The sequence below is a fragment of the Delphinus delphis genome, chromosome 8 (assembly GCF_949987515.2).
Source record: "Delphinus delphis chromosome 8, mDelDel1.2, whole genome shotgun sequence".
Classification (NCBI taxonomy): domain Eukaryota; kingdom Metazoa; phylum Chordata; class Mammalia; order Artiodactyla; family Delphinidae; genus Delphinus; species Delphinus delphis.
Genome location: NC_082690.1, coordinates 4,401,796 through 4,422,035, shown reverse-complemented (window position 1 = coordinate 4,422,035; position 20,240 = coordinate 4,401,796). Strand labels below are relative to the sequence as shown.

Below are 20,240 nucleotides of genomic sequence, written 5' to 3'. Positions count from 1 at the left end.
CTGAGGGGTCTGACTCTCCATCACTCCCTAGCTCCCTATCCTGAGGCAAGGCACCAGACCATTTCCGGCCCTGGAGGCCTGATCTTTAAAGTGGAGAATGGGTGGGTGAGATCATCTATCTCACCGATTTGCTGCAAGAATCACGTGACACAGGGTGGATGTAAAAGTACCTGGTACCCTGCAAAAGCATGATTACGTTGGAGGCAACACTGTACCTACCGTGGCTGAGTTGCTATTTCCAGCATTCTAGCCAGGATCAGGACACTGTGTCTGTGAATTTAGCCTCAGGCCGTAAAACATACTCGCTGTGGCTAGAGAGGGAAATGAATGCAGACAGATTTGATGAGGATTTGGCCAGAGTAGCTGGGAAATTTGAAAGTGTAGGAAAAGAGAAGGGAGCTTCCACAATTTGGGGACTCCAGATGCAAAAATAAAAGAAAGAAAGTCTATTTTTACATGTACGAACCATTTTGAGATTTTGGAAAATGCCTTTAGTCTAGCAGTAATTGAACATTTCTGCCCCTGGGTATAATGAGGAGAAATAGCAATGGTGGTGGGTCCATATTTAGTTTTGACTTCAAAAGCCTTCTGTTGGAGTTCGCTATTCTGAGATGGGAGAAGGAATGTTTAGTAGTTAAAAGCTGGGTTTCTGATCTAGCGCACGTTATCTGTGCCATTTGCCAGAAGCGTTCAGTGTCTCTGTTCTTCAATTCTTTTTACCAATAGAACCTTCCTCACAGGGTTGTTTTGAGTATTGGGCAACTTAGTACACCCAGAACATCTGGAAAGCAGTGTGAGGGATTATCATATGCACATCATGGAAATCCCAGGGCGGGGGGAGGATGGGGGTAGTCCCAGGGCCCAGCCATTCCCAGGATGGTTGATGGTTCCAGGCTATAACTAGTGAATGGTTAGGGGTATTGAAATAGTCCTGTGCTCAGGGGTTTTCAGAAGCACAGAATCACTCAGGACCTGGAAGTCTGAAACAGCCCATGTTCTGAGGCTGCAGTTCTGCAAGACCTCTGACGCTGAGTTCCAGAAAGTTCCACCCAGGCCACAGCAAACAGGAGGTGTGCGTGTACACATTGGGGGCAGGGGGCGAAGACAAGGCACGGTGACCAGGCATCTCAGCCTTGCCAAGAAGACCCTGATGGCTCCCGTTTCTCTGCGGTCCCCTGACTTACCTGTCTGGTCCTCCCTCCAGGTGCACGATTGACAACCGGGTCACCCGGGTGGCCTGGCTGAACCGCAGCACCATCCTCTACGCCGGGAACGACAAGTGGTGTCTGGACCCCCGCGTGGTCCTCCTGAGCAACACCCAGACCCAGTACAGCATCGAGATCCAGAACGTGGACGTGTACGACGAGGGCCCGTACACCTGCTCCGTGCAGACGGACAACCACCCCAAGACCTCCCGGGTGCACCTCATCGTGCAAGGTAGGTGGCCTGGGGGCAGCCGGTGCAGGGGCGGCTGAGAGAGCCTGTATCCAACACTTTCACTGTGATTCTCAACTGAGATGAGTCTGTCTGTTCCATCTGGCCAGGACAATTTCCTAATTTTCACTTTGCCATCTGATGCTAAAATTTCAAATCATTTTCCCATTGAATAGGACTAGGGTTTGTTTTTTTGTTTGTTCTTTGCTTTTGTTCCAATAATACATTTTCTCAGAAAATTAGCTCCTGATTATTGCTTTCCTTGGCTTTTTTCTCCTCTAAGTTTTTTGAAGGTTCCATCCACTGCTAAGCTCGCTTTATTTTAAGACCAGCATTTTAGCTCTCTGGCACTGCGCATATGCCATCCCTCACACAGCCTTCAAAGAAGGCAGAGCCCACTGCAGATGCTCTAAACACCTACCTGGGACATGGCCGTCACAGCCACCTCTGTGGTTTCCAGCTTGTTGGCTTCTTCTCTCACCACCCAGCCCTGGGTTTCTGATGCCACATCTCGCCTTTAATGCCTGTGTCTGATGTCCTCTGTGTTTTCCTTGCACCCCATTCCCCTCCCCTTCCTCTGAGCCTCTCACACCCACCCCCAGCTTTTGAGGTCTGTTTTTGCATCTCTTGCTTCCGCTGTCTCCATGCTTCCCAGGCCCTTCTCTGCTTCCCCATAAGCAGAGCAGGTGCTGGGCGTTCAGACAACACGCAGCCGTGCGGCAGATTCTCAGACAGGGAGCAAGTGCTCAGAATCAGACTCGGCCACTTTCTGGCTGTGGGACCCCAGGTTCCAACTGTGACTCAAAGTTTCTTTTTGTAAAACGGAGTCAACGTTGCGAGGGTCAGTGGAGGGGATTATATTTGCCACGTACTGATGTGTAAACATTCAGGAGAGGGCCTGGCACACAGAGGTGCTGGTTAAGTGTTAGCTAGTTTTTAAAAAATACAGCTGCTGTTTTTTTAAACTTTTTAAAAACACATATATATGGAATCTAAAAAAAGAAAAAGAAGAAAAATGATCAGAAGAACCTAGGGGCAAGACGGGAATAAAGACACAGACCTACTAGAGCATGGACTTGAGGGTATGGGGAGGGGGAAGGGTAAGCTGGGACAAAGTGAGAGAGAGGCATGGACATATACACTACCAAACGTAAAATAGATAGCTAGTGGGAAGCAGCCGCATAGCACAGGGAGATCAGCTTGGTGCTTTGTGACCACCTAGAGGGGTGGGATAGGGAGGGTGGGAGGGAGACGCAAGAGGGAGGAGATATGGGAACATATGTATATGTATAGCTGATTCACTTTGTTATAAAGCAGAAACTAACACACCATTGTAAAGCAATTATACTCCAATAAAGATGTTAAAAGAACAAAACAAACAAAACAGTATTTAACTCTGTACCACATCCTTGCTCCCTTACCTCAGAGGGGAAGCCCCCGAGCAATGGCGCCAGATCCTCTGCTGGTCTTTTCTCCAGCTCTCATTCCCAGCTCTCTTCATCCCCCTGAATGGCAGGTCCACAGCAGTAAGCTCCAGGTCCAGAGGCTCCTCCAGCCTCCTCTCCCCTCCTTTCCAGCAGCCCAGAGGGAAGGGGAGAGCTGTGGATGGTAGGTGAGAGCGACAAAGAGCAGGGAAGGGAGAGAAGGGAGGGGAGCTGGGAGAAGGCAGGACAGAGGGCAGCTTGGGTCAGGGTCCCGACTGTGAAGGGCGAGGTCGGTGGGCAGTGGTGGGAAGAGGACAGGCTGGAGGGAGACCCACACAGGCTCCGGCGGCTGAGGGATGAGGCCAGTGGGGTGGGCGGCCCCCCGTGCTATGACACAGCTTGGTCACACCAAGTTGTTTTTATTTTATGTTATTTTTCTCTCTTTCTTTCTAAAAGGAAATGATGATGGTTGTTTCCTCTGTTGGTTCTATATATGAAAATCTTCAAACTGCTGGATACAAACAGCATTTTTTAAAGGAAATGGAATTGCATAGACAGTATCAGAATGTATCACAAATAGCAGAGTAGGTATTGTTGCATGAGATGGCGTTGGTGGGCGAAAGTTTTATTATTGGCCAGAAAAAGACTGAGAGTCACACTGTTCTGTGAGGGAGTTTGATGGATGCCCTAGTGACCCAGTCGGTAGCACCAGGGGGTACGTTTGCAGCCACGCCCCATGCCCCCCCCACCCCATTCCCTCCCCCCAGTGCACACACTTACTGCTGAGAGTGCCTGACAATGACAGACAGACCTTAGGAACTCTACACCATCACAGACGCTGGCCTCAGGAAGCAGGACCTTTATGGAACTGGAAAATGGAAGGAGTCGTGAAAAACTCCGAAGCCTCCTTGAAAACAAGGATCATGTGTGCGTCATTGTTTTTCCTTAAGGTCCCCTCCCCTTCCTCGCTCACACCCATACACTCCTGCCCTGAGCACCCGGAAAGTGCCTCGAACAAAGTGCACTTTAATAAATGCCCCTTGAGGCAAATGGCTGGGTTATAGCCCCAAGGACTTCCACAGGCTCAAAGAGGGAAGGTTGAGAGTGTGTGGCGGGGGGGGGGGGGGGGGGGGGGGGGGGGGGGGGGGGGGGGGGCTGGGAGGGGGGATGGGGTCTACATCAATCCTCACTCGTCTCCATGGGGATGGAAAGTGTCTAATCCCCAGCTGGGCGTTTACACCTGTGGCTTGGCAAGGTGGCCTCTGAGCATGACATACCACCTCAAGTATCAGAATCTCATCTTGGGCTAATTTTCAAATGCTGATGGGTGTATTGATCTGGAAACAAGCTGGGTTAAAAAAGATTCTGGTCTTGTCCACAGACTCAGCCTGAGCGAATCTGCTGTCGATATGCCTGGACCGGGCATTATTGACACTTTAATGAACAGAGGACCATGGTTTCTCGGAGCCAACCTGTCCCTCCTCTTAAAAGCAATCAGACAAACTAAATAGAGCCAGGCTCCCCTGTTTCTGTATTGGAAAGAGGATACATCACCATCCAGGACTTAAAAAAAAAAAAAAGAAAGAAATGTATTTATCTTGGAATCATTTATTGTACTGAACGTAAACCTTAATTCCCAGCAGAATCGGACTGCTGGATTCTGTAGACATCCCTGTTCAGCCCTTTGCAGCACGGTGTTGGAATGGAAGACGTCTTAACTTTTCAAAATGGTATTACCGTCATTAAACACATACTCACAGACAGACACACACATGATAGCAGCAGCAGAAAATAACGAAACTCATATTTCCACCCATGAGTGTGTGTATTTGTGTCCATGTCGTCAGCTTCATACATAAATAAACGCACACAGAAGGAAAGTAATATTATTTTCACAGAATTAAGTGAGCTTACTGAAGTCTGAGATTATATTTTCCCCCTTTCTAGCAAATACCCCTACTGCCCCACTTGTTCTTTGTACTGGGTCTTCTCTCTGCTTGCGGTGCTGTGTGTTTAACTCCTGCTGAGACCTGGTGCCACCCGTGCACCTGCCTAAGTACCAGCCCCTCAGCCCTCCGTGCCTGCCCCACCCTCGCCTTCATTCATTCACACATAAATCGCCACTGAGAAACAACTCTGCTTCCCAGCACCCTGGCCAAGCATTCAGCACGTGAAGATGAACGAAATGCTGCCCCTGAAGTATTAGTTGCCATTCGTGGGGGGAAGATGGACTTGTATGCCACGTGCCCAAGTCCTCCCCAGGAATTTAGGTTCTGCGAGTGTAGCTGTTGTCTAAATCCTTCCGGAGCACTGAGTGCCTCCAAACCCTTGGGTCCTCTCACCCCCGTGGTGTTTGATCAGACATTTTAATAGAGTTCAGGATGACCTATACAGAGACCAGGCTGGTCCGCTTACACGGCAGCCACATTTCCTGTGGGCCCCTGGGCACTGGCCCGTCCTCTGGCTCAAGCCTGGGCCTCAGGGCCGGGCCTTCCTTGGCCTGGGTGCTCTGGACCTTAGCTCTTAGTGCATCTTCAGCCCTTGCAACCCTCAAGGCGAGCCTTTCACTGGTGGCAAGTTCTAGATTTGTGCTTCGCTCCCTAGGATATTTTAAACATCTGTTGATAGCACATCGTGTCCTCATAGTAAAGGAAAAGGGAAATAGGGGATGCTTGGTTCCTTTTTTGTTCGTGGGTCCATCTCTTCTCTTCTCACTACCTGTTGCTGTTGCGTTGTTTCTTCCCTGTATCTTTTTTTTAGGAAGATCGCTCTGGGGCTACCTAAATTCTCCCAAATCTTTCCTGTGCTGTTGGGGGCGGGTGGTCTCCAAAGGTCTCGGCAGGACTGGTGAAGTAGCTGGAGTGGGGACAGTGGTCAGGCAGGCCTGGGCTCCAGAGAGAAGCCCCGAGGTGGAAGGCACAGGGGTGGAGAAGCGGCTCTGAAGTCGAGCCATGGAGAGGAGGGGAGAGTGTGAAACCCCAGAGGACTCAGGCTGCATGGCCAGGGCTGTAAGACCAGCCTGCAGGACAAGGCTGACGGCGCTTCTGATTCACACCGTCCAGGGGCAGCGTCCGGGCAGGAGCGGGCTCAGGGCTGCAGACAGAGCCCGGGCAGTCACGTGGGGCGAGTGCCAGAGGCAGGTCAGGAGCAAGGGGCGGCCTCAGGAGGAGAGCGGTCCTGCAGCCAGTGTGGGAGGGAAGCGAGGGACAGGACATCTGAGCTAAGCAGCTACTCTGCACAGTGGTTATTTAAAATTAAATGTAAACTAGCTAAAACCAAATACAATTTGCCATTTACTCCTTCAGTCACACCAGCCGCATTTCAGGTGCTACAGCAGCCGCTGGGGACGGGTGGCTCCTGTGTTGGGCAGTGCGGATAGAATATCCCCGGAGGCCTTGAACTGCCGGCTGGGCGGCAGGTGCTGAAACAAGAATGGGCATCATTGACTTCGAAGGCCGGCTGTGGGGTGTAAAGGGGGATGGGACTTTGGAGAGAAGAAGGAAATTAGAAAAGATGGTGGTGCTTTAAAAACAAGAGAGAAGTGAGACTTCCCTGGTGGTTCAGCGTTAAGCCTTCGCCTTCCAATGCAGGGGGTGCGGGTTCCACTTCTGGTCTCGGGAGCTAAGATCCCACACGCCTCGGGGCCAAAAAACCGAAACATAAAACAGAAGCAATATTGTAACATTCAATAAAGACTTTAAAAATGGTTCACATCAAAAAATCTTTAAAAAGAGAAAAACAGGAGAGACTTGTTGAAAAAGGTGGAGGCCTGGAGTTCCTCTGATAGCTACACAGAGTAGGACATCCGGAGTCCGAAGCTGTGTCCCAAGGAGCAGAGGCAGAACCTGGGGACTGGATAAGTGGGCAGATGCAGAAGGTACATCCCCCAGGACATCGAGACTCTGGCCTTGCAGCCGGGGGAGGGGGACGCTTATTGCATCTAAAGTGCCCTGTGGTGAAGCCGCAGGCAGCGGCAGGGGGCGGGGAAGTGGGGAGGTGTTCAGATGCTTGGACTTCGTGATTTTCTGATGCCTTGAATTCTCCATTCAAAATGTGTTTGTGAAAAGTAAGAAATACCACCCAGGGGTTCGCATGCCCACTTAGGCAGCCGGAACGTGATCTTTTAGACCAGCGTGAGGGCGACCCACCTCCGATTTATGAAAATATGGGTCTAGCGCTTTCCACCTCTGTGACCTCAGGGTGCCCTGCTTTACGAGTGTAATTAATAAGAGGCTGCTTCTCCAGTTCAGCTGCGTATGTATTTTAATCCTTTCCCCTTCTTGATCCTGCTGCCAAACCAGGCTTCTCTGCATATGGAAAAGCTCTACCCCGTCTCCATTGTTTCTTGGAAGAGGCCCCATCCTGGAAAGCTGAGTGAATAAAAATGCTTTGTGGGACTGAATTGTTTGCCAGATTCAGGACAGTACGGAAGACATCCCCAAAGCCCTAACTGTATTTGTAAAAGCCCTTATGTGGCAGTGCAGGAAGACTGCCCTGGTGGTCTTCAGGGACGTTAGGGAATGCTCTCCTTATCAGCATGCAGAGCCCGGCCTGGCAGGTCTGCTGCTATACCTGCTGGGCTTCAGTCTCACTTAGGGACCTACCTGCGTGACAGAGGAAGGTAGAATGCAGTGCTTATAAAGATGGGGGTATTGGTGTAAAAATAACACTAACAAAAGCTTTGGGCCCTGTATCAGTTTTCTAGACTCTATTTAGGTCTCCCTTTTGTCATTGGAGCATCTAATTACCCCCTCCCTTTTGTTTGGTCGAAATGAATTTTCCTATTTCTTCCTGGGCAGAATTAATCTGAAAATCCCTGCTATGGTTTGATAGTTAATTACCTGCCTTTTGGAGTCAAACAGCTCTGAAGCGCACGTGAAGGGGGTCCCCCGCTAATGTCTATGGAATAAGACAGGGATGAGAGGAGGAAGCCAGGATGTGGCCGTCCATTTCCCTGGGCTGGTGGGATCCCGGAGAGAAAGGGACCAGGCCGGGGAATAGCCAGCACCAGCAGGTGACTTGCCAACAACAGAGCTTTGGTGGTACCAGCCCTGCATTTACCTGGTATCGTCTCCCTGCTCAGAACCCTCCCCTCATACCCGCCTGATATGTAGAATCGTGTTGCTTTCTAATCCTGAATAATTAATTGACCTTGTCAAGCCAAACTCATTATTATGATTAAGAGAACAGGAACAATAACTTTTAATTTCTAGATACCTACGCCCCATAGACCCTCCCCACCCAGAACCTGAACAAAAGGGAATTTGAAAAACAACAGATCAAAGGGAATAATGTGCTCTAATCCTTACACTGAAAGCAAAGACTTCTGTCTCTCAGACAGCCACATCCCCCGCTGAAAGCAGCCTGCCCCCTGGCCCTGCGAGGCTCCCGTGGTGGAGCTGAAGAGACCTTTGCACCATCTAATTTCCATTCGGGCTACATCTCGCTGAGTCCATAGTAGAGGAAACACCACCGTCCAGCCCTAAGTCCACAGAAGTCGCCTTTTGAGCACATCTGCATTCTTCAGCTGCCAGTGGCCTTGTGTGACAGTAGGTCACATCTGCCATCCCAAACTGCTCTCCAAACCATCTAACCTCTTCCTTCCCCCGTTCAAGATGTAGCTCAAAATGCACGTTGGGCCTGGTCGTAAGACTGTACCTCTGAATTCGGCAGAACTTTCAAAAAGTCAGGCAATGAAATTCCACCACAAAATTAAAGTGCTCCTCAAAGCACCCTAGAGAATGACAAGGAAGTAGGGCATTTTACCTGAAATTGATTTACAGAATTTCGACAGCATGCAAATGAGGCAACTCAGTTTTACCTGCTGAGTTTTTAATTTTTTTGATGCAGTTATGGGCCGTGGAGAGGCAAAAATTCTTCGTGAGTTTACTCAATTTCAGTAAACCCCCGGAACGTCATCCATCTGTTACCAAGTAGGGTAGAGTCTATGATACTAAAGAAATCTGAGAAAATAGCTATAGTAAAATCTATACAGGCTTAATAATGGCATTTTCTGTGCCCTCTGGTGTTGCTGGGGAGGATCTGTTTCCTAGGCAGTTGGGAAAACTCGGCACCTGCCTGCTGGTGCTTCCTGGTCAGTACAGTAGGTAATAACAGGTCCCCTGTCCTGTCCTCCACACCACTCAGAGCTCTAGGGAAGCAGGAAGCCCGGGTGACCCTATTGCTTCACAGCAAGCCTTATGGGAGTCAGGCAGCATCCCTCCAGGTAAGCAGTTAGGGCTCCCAAGGGGGGAGGTCTTTAAGCAACCACAGAATTCTTGTCCCTTAGGTGGTTTTCTCCAGGGAGTCTGTGCTGCCTCAGATTCCAATACCAGAGGGCTGAGGAAAGCAGCTCTGACTCCTCCTGGGTTGTATGTAGCCCTGTAGCCTCCAAATAAGATGTGTTGTCATTTTCTACTGGGGAAGGGCAAACATGGGATTCTGAGTAAGCGGCCCTTCCTAATGCATTCCTTTAGATTTCTGTTCCCGTATCACAGGCTCCCTGTGGCTTACTCAAATTGAACTTGAAGCAGATATTTTTAACGAAGGATTGTATGAGGTGTCTTTATGGTTTTGTGATCCATTGGATCTGGCTCATGACTATATTCCTAAAGATTCTGGGTGTCATCCCTATAAGGGTGTGTATAAAGTGATATCAAGGACAGCATCATTGATTTGAAGGCCATGACTTTTGCAGTCGACTCAAAAACGTCTAAACCCTCCCTCTTCTTCTTGCCAAATTGAAACGTCTAGCTTCTTATGGCGTGGGGAGACGTTGGTGACCAAGTCCCTTAGTCCATCTGTTGTCACATGAGGATTGTCAGCTGTCATCTTTCAATTCCATTTAACAGTATTTGGAAGCCAGGCCCTGGGGACCCACACGTGTTCAGAGTCCCCGCCCTGTCTAGCAGAGGAGACTGCTGTATTATTTGTTAATAACCCTCTTAGAGGATAACAGGGGTTAGGAATTAGGATGTTTATGCGTAGAAATGCCATGAATACACCGAAAGGGAAGAACTGATTTCATCTGCAAGATCAGGCAAAACTACAAGCTTGTGTTTCTCCAGGGTCTTCAGAGGTGAGCAGGATTTTCCAGGGGATCTGGAGAGAAGCGTCCTAGCACTGGCGTGCACAAAGCTGGAAAGCCTGGCAACGTCTGACATGGAGGAGGAAGAGTGAGGATGATACGAGGTCCTGGGACAGGGCACTAATGATGATATTCCCTCGGTGTAGTTAAGGTGCCTTTCTTGGTACACTAGCAAACAGAGCTGTTGGCACTGGGGTGCTTAGCTCTGTCATAGTGATGATTGTGCCAGAGAGGTTGAGGATGCTGCCAAAGGTAAATGAGAACCGCAGGAAGGGGTCTGCAGCCCCTCGGGTCCGCCAGACCCGCCCACCGCTGGCAGCCACCTCTCACTGGTACCCAAGAGCCGTTGGGTAGAGGAGACCTGGTGTTTCGGATGTCTCCAGGCCAACTTAGGGTAGACGGTGTCACCCCTTGGAGTATATCCTAAGATTTCTATTCCTGTTGAGCGTTGTCTGTGATAATTTAGTGTCTGGTGTTGGTAAGAAATCTAATTGGCTTTTGCTGGAGTTCGGCTTAGTGGAGAACGCCTCCTGGAGATGTTGGAACAAGATGTTTTTTCTCTTGAGAGATCTTCATTTCATGTTATTTGAGGAAAAAAACTATTGATTTAAAATTAGGGCAGTTTAATTTGGTGGCGTGTCTCTTTACGTCTCAATTATACATTCACGTCTTTGTGGTGAAGTCAGCTGGTGGGGGGATTAAGAATTCAAAATAGAGGATGTTCACTTGGCAAATAGTGCTTTCTACTGTGGTTAATTGAACCCAGTGTTGGCTCCTTTGGGGATAGAACAGCTTAGCAGAAAGCAGTAAATTTCAGGATTTAGGAGTCCTGGATTCCGGTCTGAATTTTGACACAAGTACCTGGAAAAATGACCTACTTCTGTAATCTATTTCAGATTAGACACACGTTAGAGAAATGTTTTGATGTGTCACCCAGTCTGATTTGGAGGAAGGTACCAAACAGAAGGAAGCCGAACGTCGCTAGAAAGTAACGTCCTTCATTTGTGTGATTGTCTATCAGCATAAAGGTTTCCAGCCTCTTCCGTCCCTTTTCCAGGCTCTTCCTTCCCTGTGTCTTACGTGGGCTACTTTAAACAGTCCCGGTCCTCTGTACCAAGAATGCGTACGTGTCCTGTTGCGGATTTGGGTCTCTATTCCCAGGAGGCTGTCTGGGTTGCATCCCCCTTTCCCATCCTGGTCCCCTCCTTTGCACTCTGTGTGCCTGGTTTTCTGACCTCTGACCTGCTGACGTTCCCCTGCTCTCTTGCCATCACCCCGTTTGCTCTTATAATTCCACGGGTCTGGTTTATGGAGGTCTTAGACTGCTATCGTGTCTGCACTTCAGAAGGGGGACTTGTGCTCACGCTGCCCCTCACTCTAAGCACCCAATCTAGCCACGACCTTTCTCGCGACCTTGAGCTGAGGGATCAGAAAATTTGATTTTCCTTTTCCCCTTTCACTCACACGTAGACTAGCGCGTGTTGAGTACTGAAATACGAGTTGGAATAGATACAAAGATGACTGAGACCGATCTCTGTGATCAGGATATAAAATGGGGCTGAGGCAGCAATTGGGGTTTAAAGGGGGAACTGCTGGGACAGAGCTGTTCACGAGCATCCTGGGACTAAGAGAGATGCTCCTGCAAGCTGGGGAGCTGGCTTGGGTGTCCGGGAAGGCCACACAGATACAAGTCTTCTGAAAATGATGGTCTGACAGTTGAGCTCTCAGCTGTTAAAATGAAAATAAAACAGCTAGTCTGCCCACACCCACTCTGCTCTCCATCACCCCCACTTTCTCCACGCGCAGCCAAAGTGCTCTTTTCAAGCCTGGATTCGATGGAACCTCAAGGGCTTGACCGAGGGCTGCACGTCCCGGGACGCCTCTTCTCCAGTCCCTGTTCACCCCCACGCTCCTGCCTCACTGCTCTCATTGTATTTTACTTGACTTGTTCTTTCTGGTCGTGGAAATGACCAGAAATGGCCTCTCCATTCTCTGCCTTCTGCCTTGCAGCCTTTCCTCTTTCCACTCAGTTAACCCCATTTATCCTGCAAACAGTAACTTGAATGCCACGTCCTAAGGGAGCTTCCTCAGACCTCCTGTCTTACGGTAACCTCCACCCCGGCCTCCCCCAGGACTTAGAATCATGCAGCGCTCTGTATCTCTCACCACAGTTGTAATTCGGCATTTGTTTTGTGATTAGCTGATTGTGTCTGTTTTCCAAGGAGCCTGTCTGCTCTTGCATTTTATCCCCAGGGCCTAGAACTTAATAGGGGCTCCCAGGCTACTTGTTGGATCATGAATGGACCCATAAAGCTTCTTTTTTCAATCATTAAGCTAATGGACTTACTGTGTGTTGAGACTGGCTGTGCTAGGCTAAATAATGAGCACCCAAAATATCAGGTCCTAATTTTTGGAACTGTGAGTGTTACCTTACATGATGACGTCTTTGCAGATGTGATTAAGTTAAGATCTGACATGGAGAGATTAACCTGGCTTAACCAGGTGGGCACTAAATGTGATCACATGTATCCTCGTAAGAGGGAGGCTGGAGATTTGATACAGACACACAGAGGAGAAAGCCACGTGAAGATGGAGCAGAGAGAGACTCAGAGTTGCTCTCCTTGGCAACTGGAGTGATGTGGCCATGAGCCAGGGAGCAGCCGCCAGACGCTGGAAGAGGCAAGGAACAGATTCTCCCCTAGAGCATCCAGAGGCGGTGCAGCCCTGCAGGTACCTTGATTTCAACACAGTGAAACTGATTTTGGACTTCCCGGTCTCCAGAACTGTGAGAGGACACATTTCTGTTGTTTTAAACTGCCGAGTTTATGGCACCTTGTTACAGCAGCCGCAGGAAACTAATACACTGGCCTTCAACCCTGTGAATCCCTGGTGGCTGAAAGTCAGAAAAGGTTGGGATTCCAAATCTGTCAGAAGTTCAGGTTTGGCCAATGTGAGAGCTGAAGAAAGAGTCATCTTGCAGGCAGGCTGTTTATTTCTTCTTTAAAGACTCTCTTTGGACAGCCACCCTTGTCATGTAGATGTTTGGACAACATCAGCTCCTTATCCTTGGGGTACCTACAGGAGGTGACGGAATAATCCAAATGCCGAAACAGAGACGCTGCTTCTTTTTTTTTTTAATTTAATTATTTATTTATGGCTGTGTTGGGTCTTCGTTTCTGTGCGAGGGCTTTCTCTAGTTGTGGCAAGCGGGGGCCACTCTTCATCGCGGTGCGCGGGCCTGTCGCTATCGCAGCCTCTCTTGTTCTCTGCGGAGCACAGGCTCCAGACGCGCAGGCTCAGTAGTTGTGGCTCACGGGCCCAGCTGCTCCGCGGCATGTGGGATCTTCCCAGACCAGGGCTCGAACCCGTGTCCCCTGCATCGGCAGGCGGACTCTCAACCACTGCGCCACCAGGGAAGCCCGACTCTACTTTCTGATGTTGAAAATAACTCCCACCAGGTTCCGGGGGTTGGAGGAGCCACATGTGACTCCAGTGGAAGGAGGCTGGTGACGTGGCCCAGCACTGGGCCCTGAGATGTGGTCTGGGGACCTGGGATTAGAATTGAAGATAAAGTTGCTAAGTGTTCTCTTGTTAGCTGGGGGGGCCTACTCCTTGGACTTGATCACTACTATTTGTCTCACCGGTGCCTCAAACTCCAAAGGTACAAAATCAAGCCCTTGAATTCTAGCTGTCTTTGTGATGGCCCCCGACCGTGACCCCAAACGTCTCCCTTCTGTGGGCTTCCCATCGGTCAATGGCAACTCATTCTTCTAGGAGCTCCTGTTGCAAACCTCAGCATCGATCCGGACTCTTTTCCTTCTCCCCTACTCCTCTTCCGGCTTGAGCACTTCCTATTAGAGTTGCTGAAATTTGAAGTTTATCCAGAATCCCACCACTTCTCCCGACATGCAGTTCTACTGCCCTGTCCCAAGCCCCCATCCCTTCTCTGTTTTCCACTCACTCCCCACGCTCTGCTCTTCACACTCAGCAGGACTGGTCCTTTAAAGGTTTCCTCATCCCTCTGAGCGGGCCTCCCAGTCCTTCGCCAGCTCCCTCAGAGTAGAACCCGAAGTCCTTACTGTGGCCTGACAGGTCCTATACCGCCTGGCGTCTCTCCTCCCTCTTCTTACCCCACCTCTTCCTCTGCTTGTTCTCGGAATATGACAAAGGGGCCCCCACCTCACGGTTGTGCCCCCTCCCCTGCTGGAGCCCGTGCCGGGTGTCCCTGGGAGCAGCCCCCCATTCTGCAGGTCTCTGCCCCAAGGTCACCTTAGAGAGAGGCCTCTCTGACCACCTGTATAAGGCAGAGATCCCACCCACCTGCTCACTCTCTAGCACCTTTCTCCTTCGCTTTTCTCCGTAGCAGAGCTCACCTGTTGGCATAACATATATTCACATGTTTGGAGTCGTGGTCTGTTTCCCTCCACGAGGACACATGCTCCAGTGGGGGAAGGCAGGGACGTGGCTGCTTTGTTCACTGTTACATCCAAGTGCCTAGAACAGGGTCTGGCATATGGTAGGCACTCAATCAATGTCTATTGAATAAATAAATGAATGAAAACTAGGGTCTGACAGTAAATGAAAATCTTCCCTCCTCTGCCTCCAATTCCAGGGTTTATTCCGTTCCCTTGCTTGCGTGTGAGAGCGTGAACTTTTCTGTTATTTCTATCAAAATGCTGTGGTCACCCTATTCTCAGACCAGGTGACATTAAGCTGACTTTACAGGGTGGATTTTCTTTTTTTTTTTAACGTCTTTATGGAGTATAATTGCTTTACAATGGTGTGTTAGTTTCTGCTTCACAACAAAATGAATCAATTTTATATATATATACATGTGTTCCCATATCTCTTCCCGCTTGCGTCTCCCTCCCTCCCACCCTCCCTATCCCACCCCTCCAGGCGGTCACAAAGCACCGAGCGGATATCCCTGTGCTATGCGGCTGCTTCCCACTAGCTGTCTACCTTACGTTTGGTAGTGTATATATGTCCATGCCTCTCTCTCGCTTTGTCACAGCTCACCCTTCCCCCTCCCCATATCCTCAAGTCCGTTCTCCAGTAGGCCTGTGTCTTTATTCGTGTCTTACTCCTAGGTTCTTCATGACATTTTTTTTTCTTAAATTCCATATATATGTGTTAGCATACGGTATTTGTCTCTCTCTTTCTGACTTACTTCACTCTGTATGACAGACTCTAGGTCTATCCACCTCATTACAAATAGCTCAATTAGGTTTCTTTTTATGGCTGAGTAATATTCCATTGTATATATGTCCCACATATTCTTTATCCATTCATCCGATGATGGGCACTTCGGTTGTTTCCATCTCCGGGCTATTGTAAATAGAGCTGCAATGAAGATTTTGGTACATGACTCTTTTTGAATTATGGTTTTCTCAGGGTATATGCCCAGTAGTGGGATTGCTGGGTCATATGGTAGTTCTATTTGCAGTTTTTTAAGGAACCTTCATACTGTTCTCCACAGTGGCTGTATCAATTTACATTCCCACCAACAGTGCAAGAGTGTTCCCTTTCTCCACACCCTCTCCAGCATTTGTTTCTAGATTTTTTGATGATGGCCATTCTGACAGCTGTGAGATGATATCTCACTGTAGTTTTGATTTGCATTTCTCTAATAAATAGTGATGTTGAGCATCCTTTCATGTGTTTGTTGGCAGTCTGTATATCTTCTTTGGAGAAATGTCTGTTTAGGTCTTCTGCCCATTTTTGGATTGGGTTGTTTGTTTTTTTGTTATTAAGCTGCATGAGCTGCTTATAAATTTTGGAGATTAATCCTTTGTCGGTTGCTTCATTTGCAAATATTTTCTGCCATTCTGAGGGTTGTCTTTTGGTCTTGTTTATAGTTTCCTTTGCTGTGCAAAAGCTTTGAAGTTTCATTAGGTCCCATTTGTTTATTTTTGGTTTTATTTCCATTTCTCTAGGAGGTGGGTCAAAAAGGACCTTGCTGTGATTTATGTCATAGAGTGTCCTGCCTATGTTTTCCTCTAAAAGTTTGATAGTTTCTGGCCTTACATTTAGGTCTTTAATACATTTTGAGTTTATGTTTGTGTATGGTGTTAGGGAGTGATCTAATATCATACTTTTACATGTACCTGTCCAGTTTTCCCAGCACCACTTATTGAAGAGGCTGTCCTTTCTCCACTGTACATTCCTGCCTCCTTTATCAAAGATAAGGTGACCATATGTGCGTGGGTTTATCTCTGGGCTTTCTATCCTGTTCCATTGATCCATCTTTCTGTTTTTGTGCCAGTACCATACTGTCTTGATTACTGTAGCTTTGTAGTATAGTCTGAAGTCTGGGAGCCTGATTCCTCCAGCTCCGTTTTTCGTTCTCAAGATTGCTTTGGCTATTCGGGGTCTTTTGTGTTTCCATACAAATTGTGAAATTTTTTGTTCTAGTTCTGTGAAAAATGCCAGTGGTAGTTTGATAGGGATTGCATTGAATCTGTAGATTGCTTTGGGTAGTAGAGTCATTTTCACAATGTTGATTCTTCCAATCCAAGAACATGGTATATCTCCCCATCTATTTGTATCATCTTTAATTTCTTTCATAAGTGTCTTATAATTTTCTGCATACAGCTCTTTTGTCTCCTTAGGTAGGTTTATTCCCAGATATTTTATTCTTTTTGTTGCAGTGGTAAATGGGAGTGTTTTCTTAATTTCATTTTCAGATATTTCATCATTAGTGTATAGGACTTTCTGGTTGCAGGTTTTTCTCCTTCATCACTTTCAATATGTCCTGCCACTCCCTTCTGGGTTGCAGAGTTTCTGCTGAAAGATCAGCTGTTAACCTTATGGGGATTCCCTTGTGTGTTATTTGTTGTTTTTCCCTTGCTGCTTTTAATATGTTTTCTTTGTATTTTATTTTTGACAGTTTGATTAATATGTGTCTTGGTGTATTTCTCCTTGGATTTATCTGGTATGGGACTCTGTGTGCTTCCTGGACTTGATTAACTATTTCCTTTCCCATATTAGGGAAGTTTTCAACTATAATCTCTTCAAATATTTTCTCAGTCCCTTTTTTTTTCTCTTATTCTTCTGGAGCCCCTATAATTTGGATGTTGGTGCGTTTAATGTTGTCCCAGAGGTCTCTCAGGCTGTCCTCAGTTCTTTTCATTCTTTTTTTCTTTATTCTGCTCTGCAGTAGTTATTTCCACTATTTTATCTTCCAGGTCACTTATCCGTTCTTCTGCCTCAGTTATTCTGCTATTGATCCCATCTAGAGTATTCTTCATTTCATTTATTGTGTTGTTCATCATTGTTGGTTTCATCTTTAGTTCTTCTAGGTCCTTGTTAAATGTTTCTTGCATTTTCTCTATTCTATTTCCAAGATTTTGGATCATCTTTACTGTCATTATTCTGAATTCTTTTTCAGGTAGACTGCCTATTTCCTCTTCATTCGTTAGGTCTGGTGGGTTTTTATCTTGCTCCTTCATCTGCTGTGTGTTTTTCTGTCTTCTCATTTTGCTTATCTTACTGTGTTTGGAGTCTCCTTTTTGCAGGCTGCAGGTTCGTATTTCCCGTTGTTTTTGGTGTCTGTCCCCAGTGGTTAAGGTTGGTTCAGTGGGTTGTGTAGGCTTCCTGGTAGAGGGGACTAGTGCCTGTGTTCTGGTGGATGAGGCTGGATCTTGTCTTTCTGGTGGGCAGGTCCACATCTGGTGGTGTGTTTTGGGGTGTCTGTCGACTTATTATGATTTTGGGCAGCCTCTCTGCTAATGGGTGGGATTGTGTTCCTGTCTTGCTAGTTGTTTGGCATAGGATGTCCAGCACTGTAGCTTGCTGGTCGTTGAGTGAAGCTGGGTGCTGGTGTTGAGATGGAGATCTCTGGGAGATTTCGGCCATTTGATATTATGTGTAGCTGGGAGGTCTCTTGTGGACCAGTGTCCTGAAGTTGGCTCTCCCACCTCAGAGGCACAGCACTAACTCCTGGCTGCAGCACCAAGAGCCTTTCATCCACATGGCTCAGAAGAAAAGGGAGAAAAAGTAGAAAGAAAAAATTAGTAGAAGTAGAAAGAAAGAAAGAAAGGAGGGAGGGAGGGAAGAAGGAGTGAAGGAGGAAAGGATGGAGGGAAGGAAGGAAGGAAGGAAAAAAGAAAGAAGATAAAGTAAAATAAAATGAAGTAAGATAAAATATAATAAAGTTATTAAAATAAAAAAATAATTATTAAAGAAAAAACAAAAAAACGGATGGATAGAACCCTGGGACAAATGGTGGAAGCAAAGCTATACAGACAAAACCTCACACAGAAGCATACACATACACACTCACAAAAAGAGGAAAAGAGGAAAAAATCATAAATCTTGCTCTCGAAGTCCACCTCCTCAATTTGGGATGATCCGTTGTCTATTCAGGTATTCCACAGATGCAGGTACATCACGTTGATTGTGGAGCTTTAATCCGCTGCTCCTGAGGCTGCTGGGAGAGATTTCCCTTTCTCTTCTTTGTTCCACAGCTGCCGGGGTTGAGCTTTGGATTTGGCCCCGCCTCTGCGTGTAGGTCGCTGGAGGGCGTCTGTTCTTCGCTCAGACAGGACGGGGTTAAAGGAGCAGCTGATTCGCATTTTCTGGCTCACTCAGGCCGGGGGCAGGGGGAGGGGCACGGAGTGCGGGGCGGGCCTGCGGCGTCAGAGGCGGCGTGACGTTGCGGCAGAGGCCGGCGTGACGTTGCACGAGCCTGAGGCGCGCCATGCGTCCTCCCTGGGAAGTTGTCTCTGGGTCCCGGGACCCTGGCAGTGGCGGGCTGCACAGGCTCCCCGGAAAGGGGGTGTGGAGAGTGACCTGTGCTCGCACACAGGCTTCTTGGTGGCGGCAGCAGCAGCCCTAGCGTCTCATGCCCGTCTCTGGCGTCCGCGCTTTTAGCCGCGGCTCGCGCCCGTCTCTGGAGCTCCTTTAAGCAGCGCTCTGAATCCCCTCTGCTCGCGCACCAGGAAACAAAGAGGTAAGAAAAAGTCTCTTGCCTCTTCGGCAGCTCATGACTTTTCCCCGGACTCCCTCCCGGCCAGCCGTGGTGCACTAACCCCTGCAGGCTGTGTTCACGCCGCCAACCCCAGTCCTCTCCCTGCGCTCCGACCGAAGCCCGAGCCTCAGCTCCCAGCCCCGCCCGCCCCGGCGGGTGGGCAGACAAGCCTCTCGGGCTGGTGAGTGCCGGTCGGCACCGATCCTCTGTGCGGGAATCTCCCCGCTTTGCCCTCCGCACCCCTATTGCTGTGCTCTCCTCCGCGGCTCCGAAGCTTTCCCCCTCCGCCACCCGCAGTCTCCGCCCGCGAAGGGGCTGCCTAGTGTGTGGAAACATTTCCTCCTTCACAACTCCCTCCCACTGGTGCAGGTCCCGTCCCTATCCTTTTGTCTCTGTTGTTTCTTTTTTCTTTTGCCCTACCCAGGTACGTGGGGGGTTTCTTGCCTTTTGGGAGGTCTGAGGTCTTCTGCCAGCGTTCAGTAGGTGTTGTGTAGGAGTTGTTCCACGTGTAGATGTATTTCTGATGTATCTGTGGGGAGGAAGGTGATCTCCGCGTCTTACTCTTCCGCCATCTTCCCGGAAGTCCTACAGGGTGGATTTTCTTATCAAGTTAAAGACGAGGACTAGTGCCCCAGACTGAAGGAACCACACTCAGAGGGAAGGGCTTGAGAGACCTCCGAACGGGTCACTCCATCCAGCAGCTGGATGGAAAGCACAGGCTGTGAGGGATGCCCACGGCCCAGAGGAGGGAGAGGACCATCTCTCAGCCAGCCCATCAAGTCCAGATTTCATCTTGGAAGGGATGGTGAATTTTAGGAAGGTTTTAGGCAAGAAAACGACAGGACTTATGTTTTAGAAGGACCTTTGGCATCAGAATGGAGGATGCCCTGGAGGGGTGGTTTCTGAGGCAGGGATTCAGAGAGAGAATGTGGTCTCTATCGTGTTATCCTTCGTTCCTGGTCTGGAGAGACCCCCTCTCTCTTTTTTTTTTTTTTTTTTTTTTTTTTGGTGGTACGCGGGTCTCTCGCTGCCGTGGCCTCTCCCTTTGCGGAGCACAGGCTCCGGACGCGCAGGCTCAGCAGCCATGGCTCACGGGCCCAGCCGCTCCGCGGCATGTGGGATCTTCCTGGACCGGGGCACGAACCCGTGTCCCCTGCATCGGCAGGCGGACTCTCAACCACTGCGCCACCAGGGAAACCCGAGACCCTCTCTCTTGTTGAGCAGCTACACGTGTAGAACTTTAGGGCATCTGACTGAGGACAGAAGTTTGTGCACACAAGTAAGAGTGGGCTGGTCCCAGGTTTCCCAGATGGTCCTTTTCCTA

At 48.8% G+C, this 20,240-nt stretch overlaps 1 protein-coding gene across 11 annotated transcripts in view; it reads left to right on the top strand.

Moving 5' to 3' along the window:
- The window catches only part of NTM (neurotrimin), a 932,003-nt gene that overhangs the window by 744,601 nt on the left and 167,162 nt on the right, over positions 1-20,240 (top strand). For all 11 annotated transcript variants that reach the window (XM_060017634.1, XM_060017635.1, XM_060017643.1 and 8 more), the window contains one exon: positions 1,205-1,437. In XM_060017634.1, the coding sequence (XP_059873617.1) occupies positions 1,205-1,437 (233 nt within the window). The remainder of the gene's footprint in view (positions 1-1,204; positions 1,438-20,240) is intronic.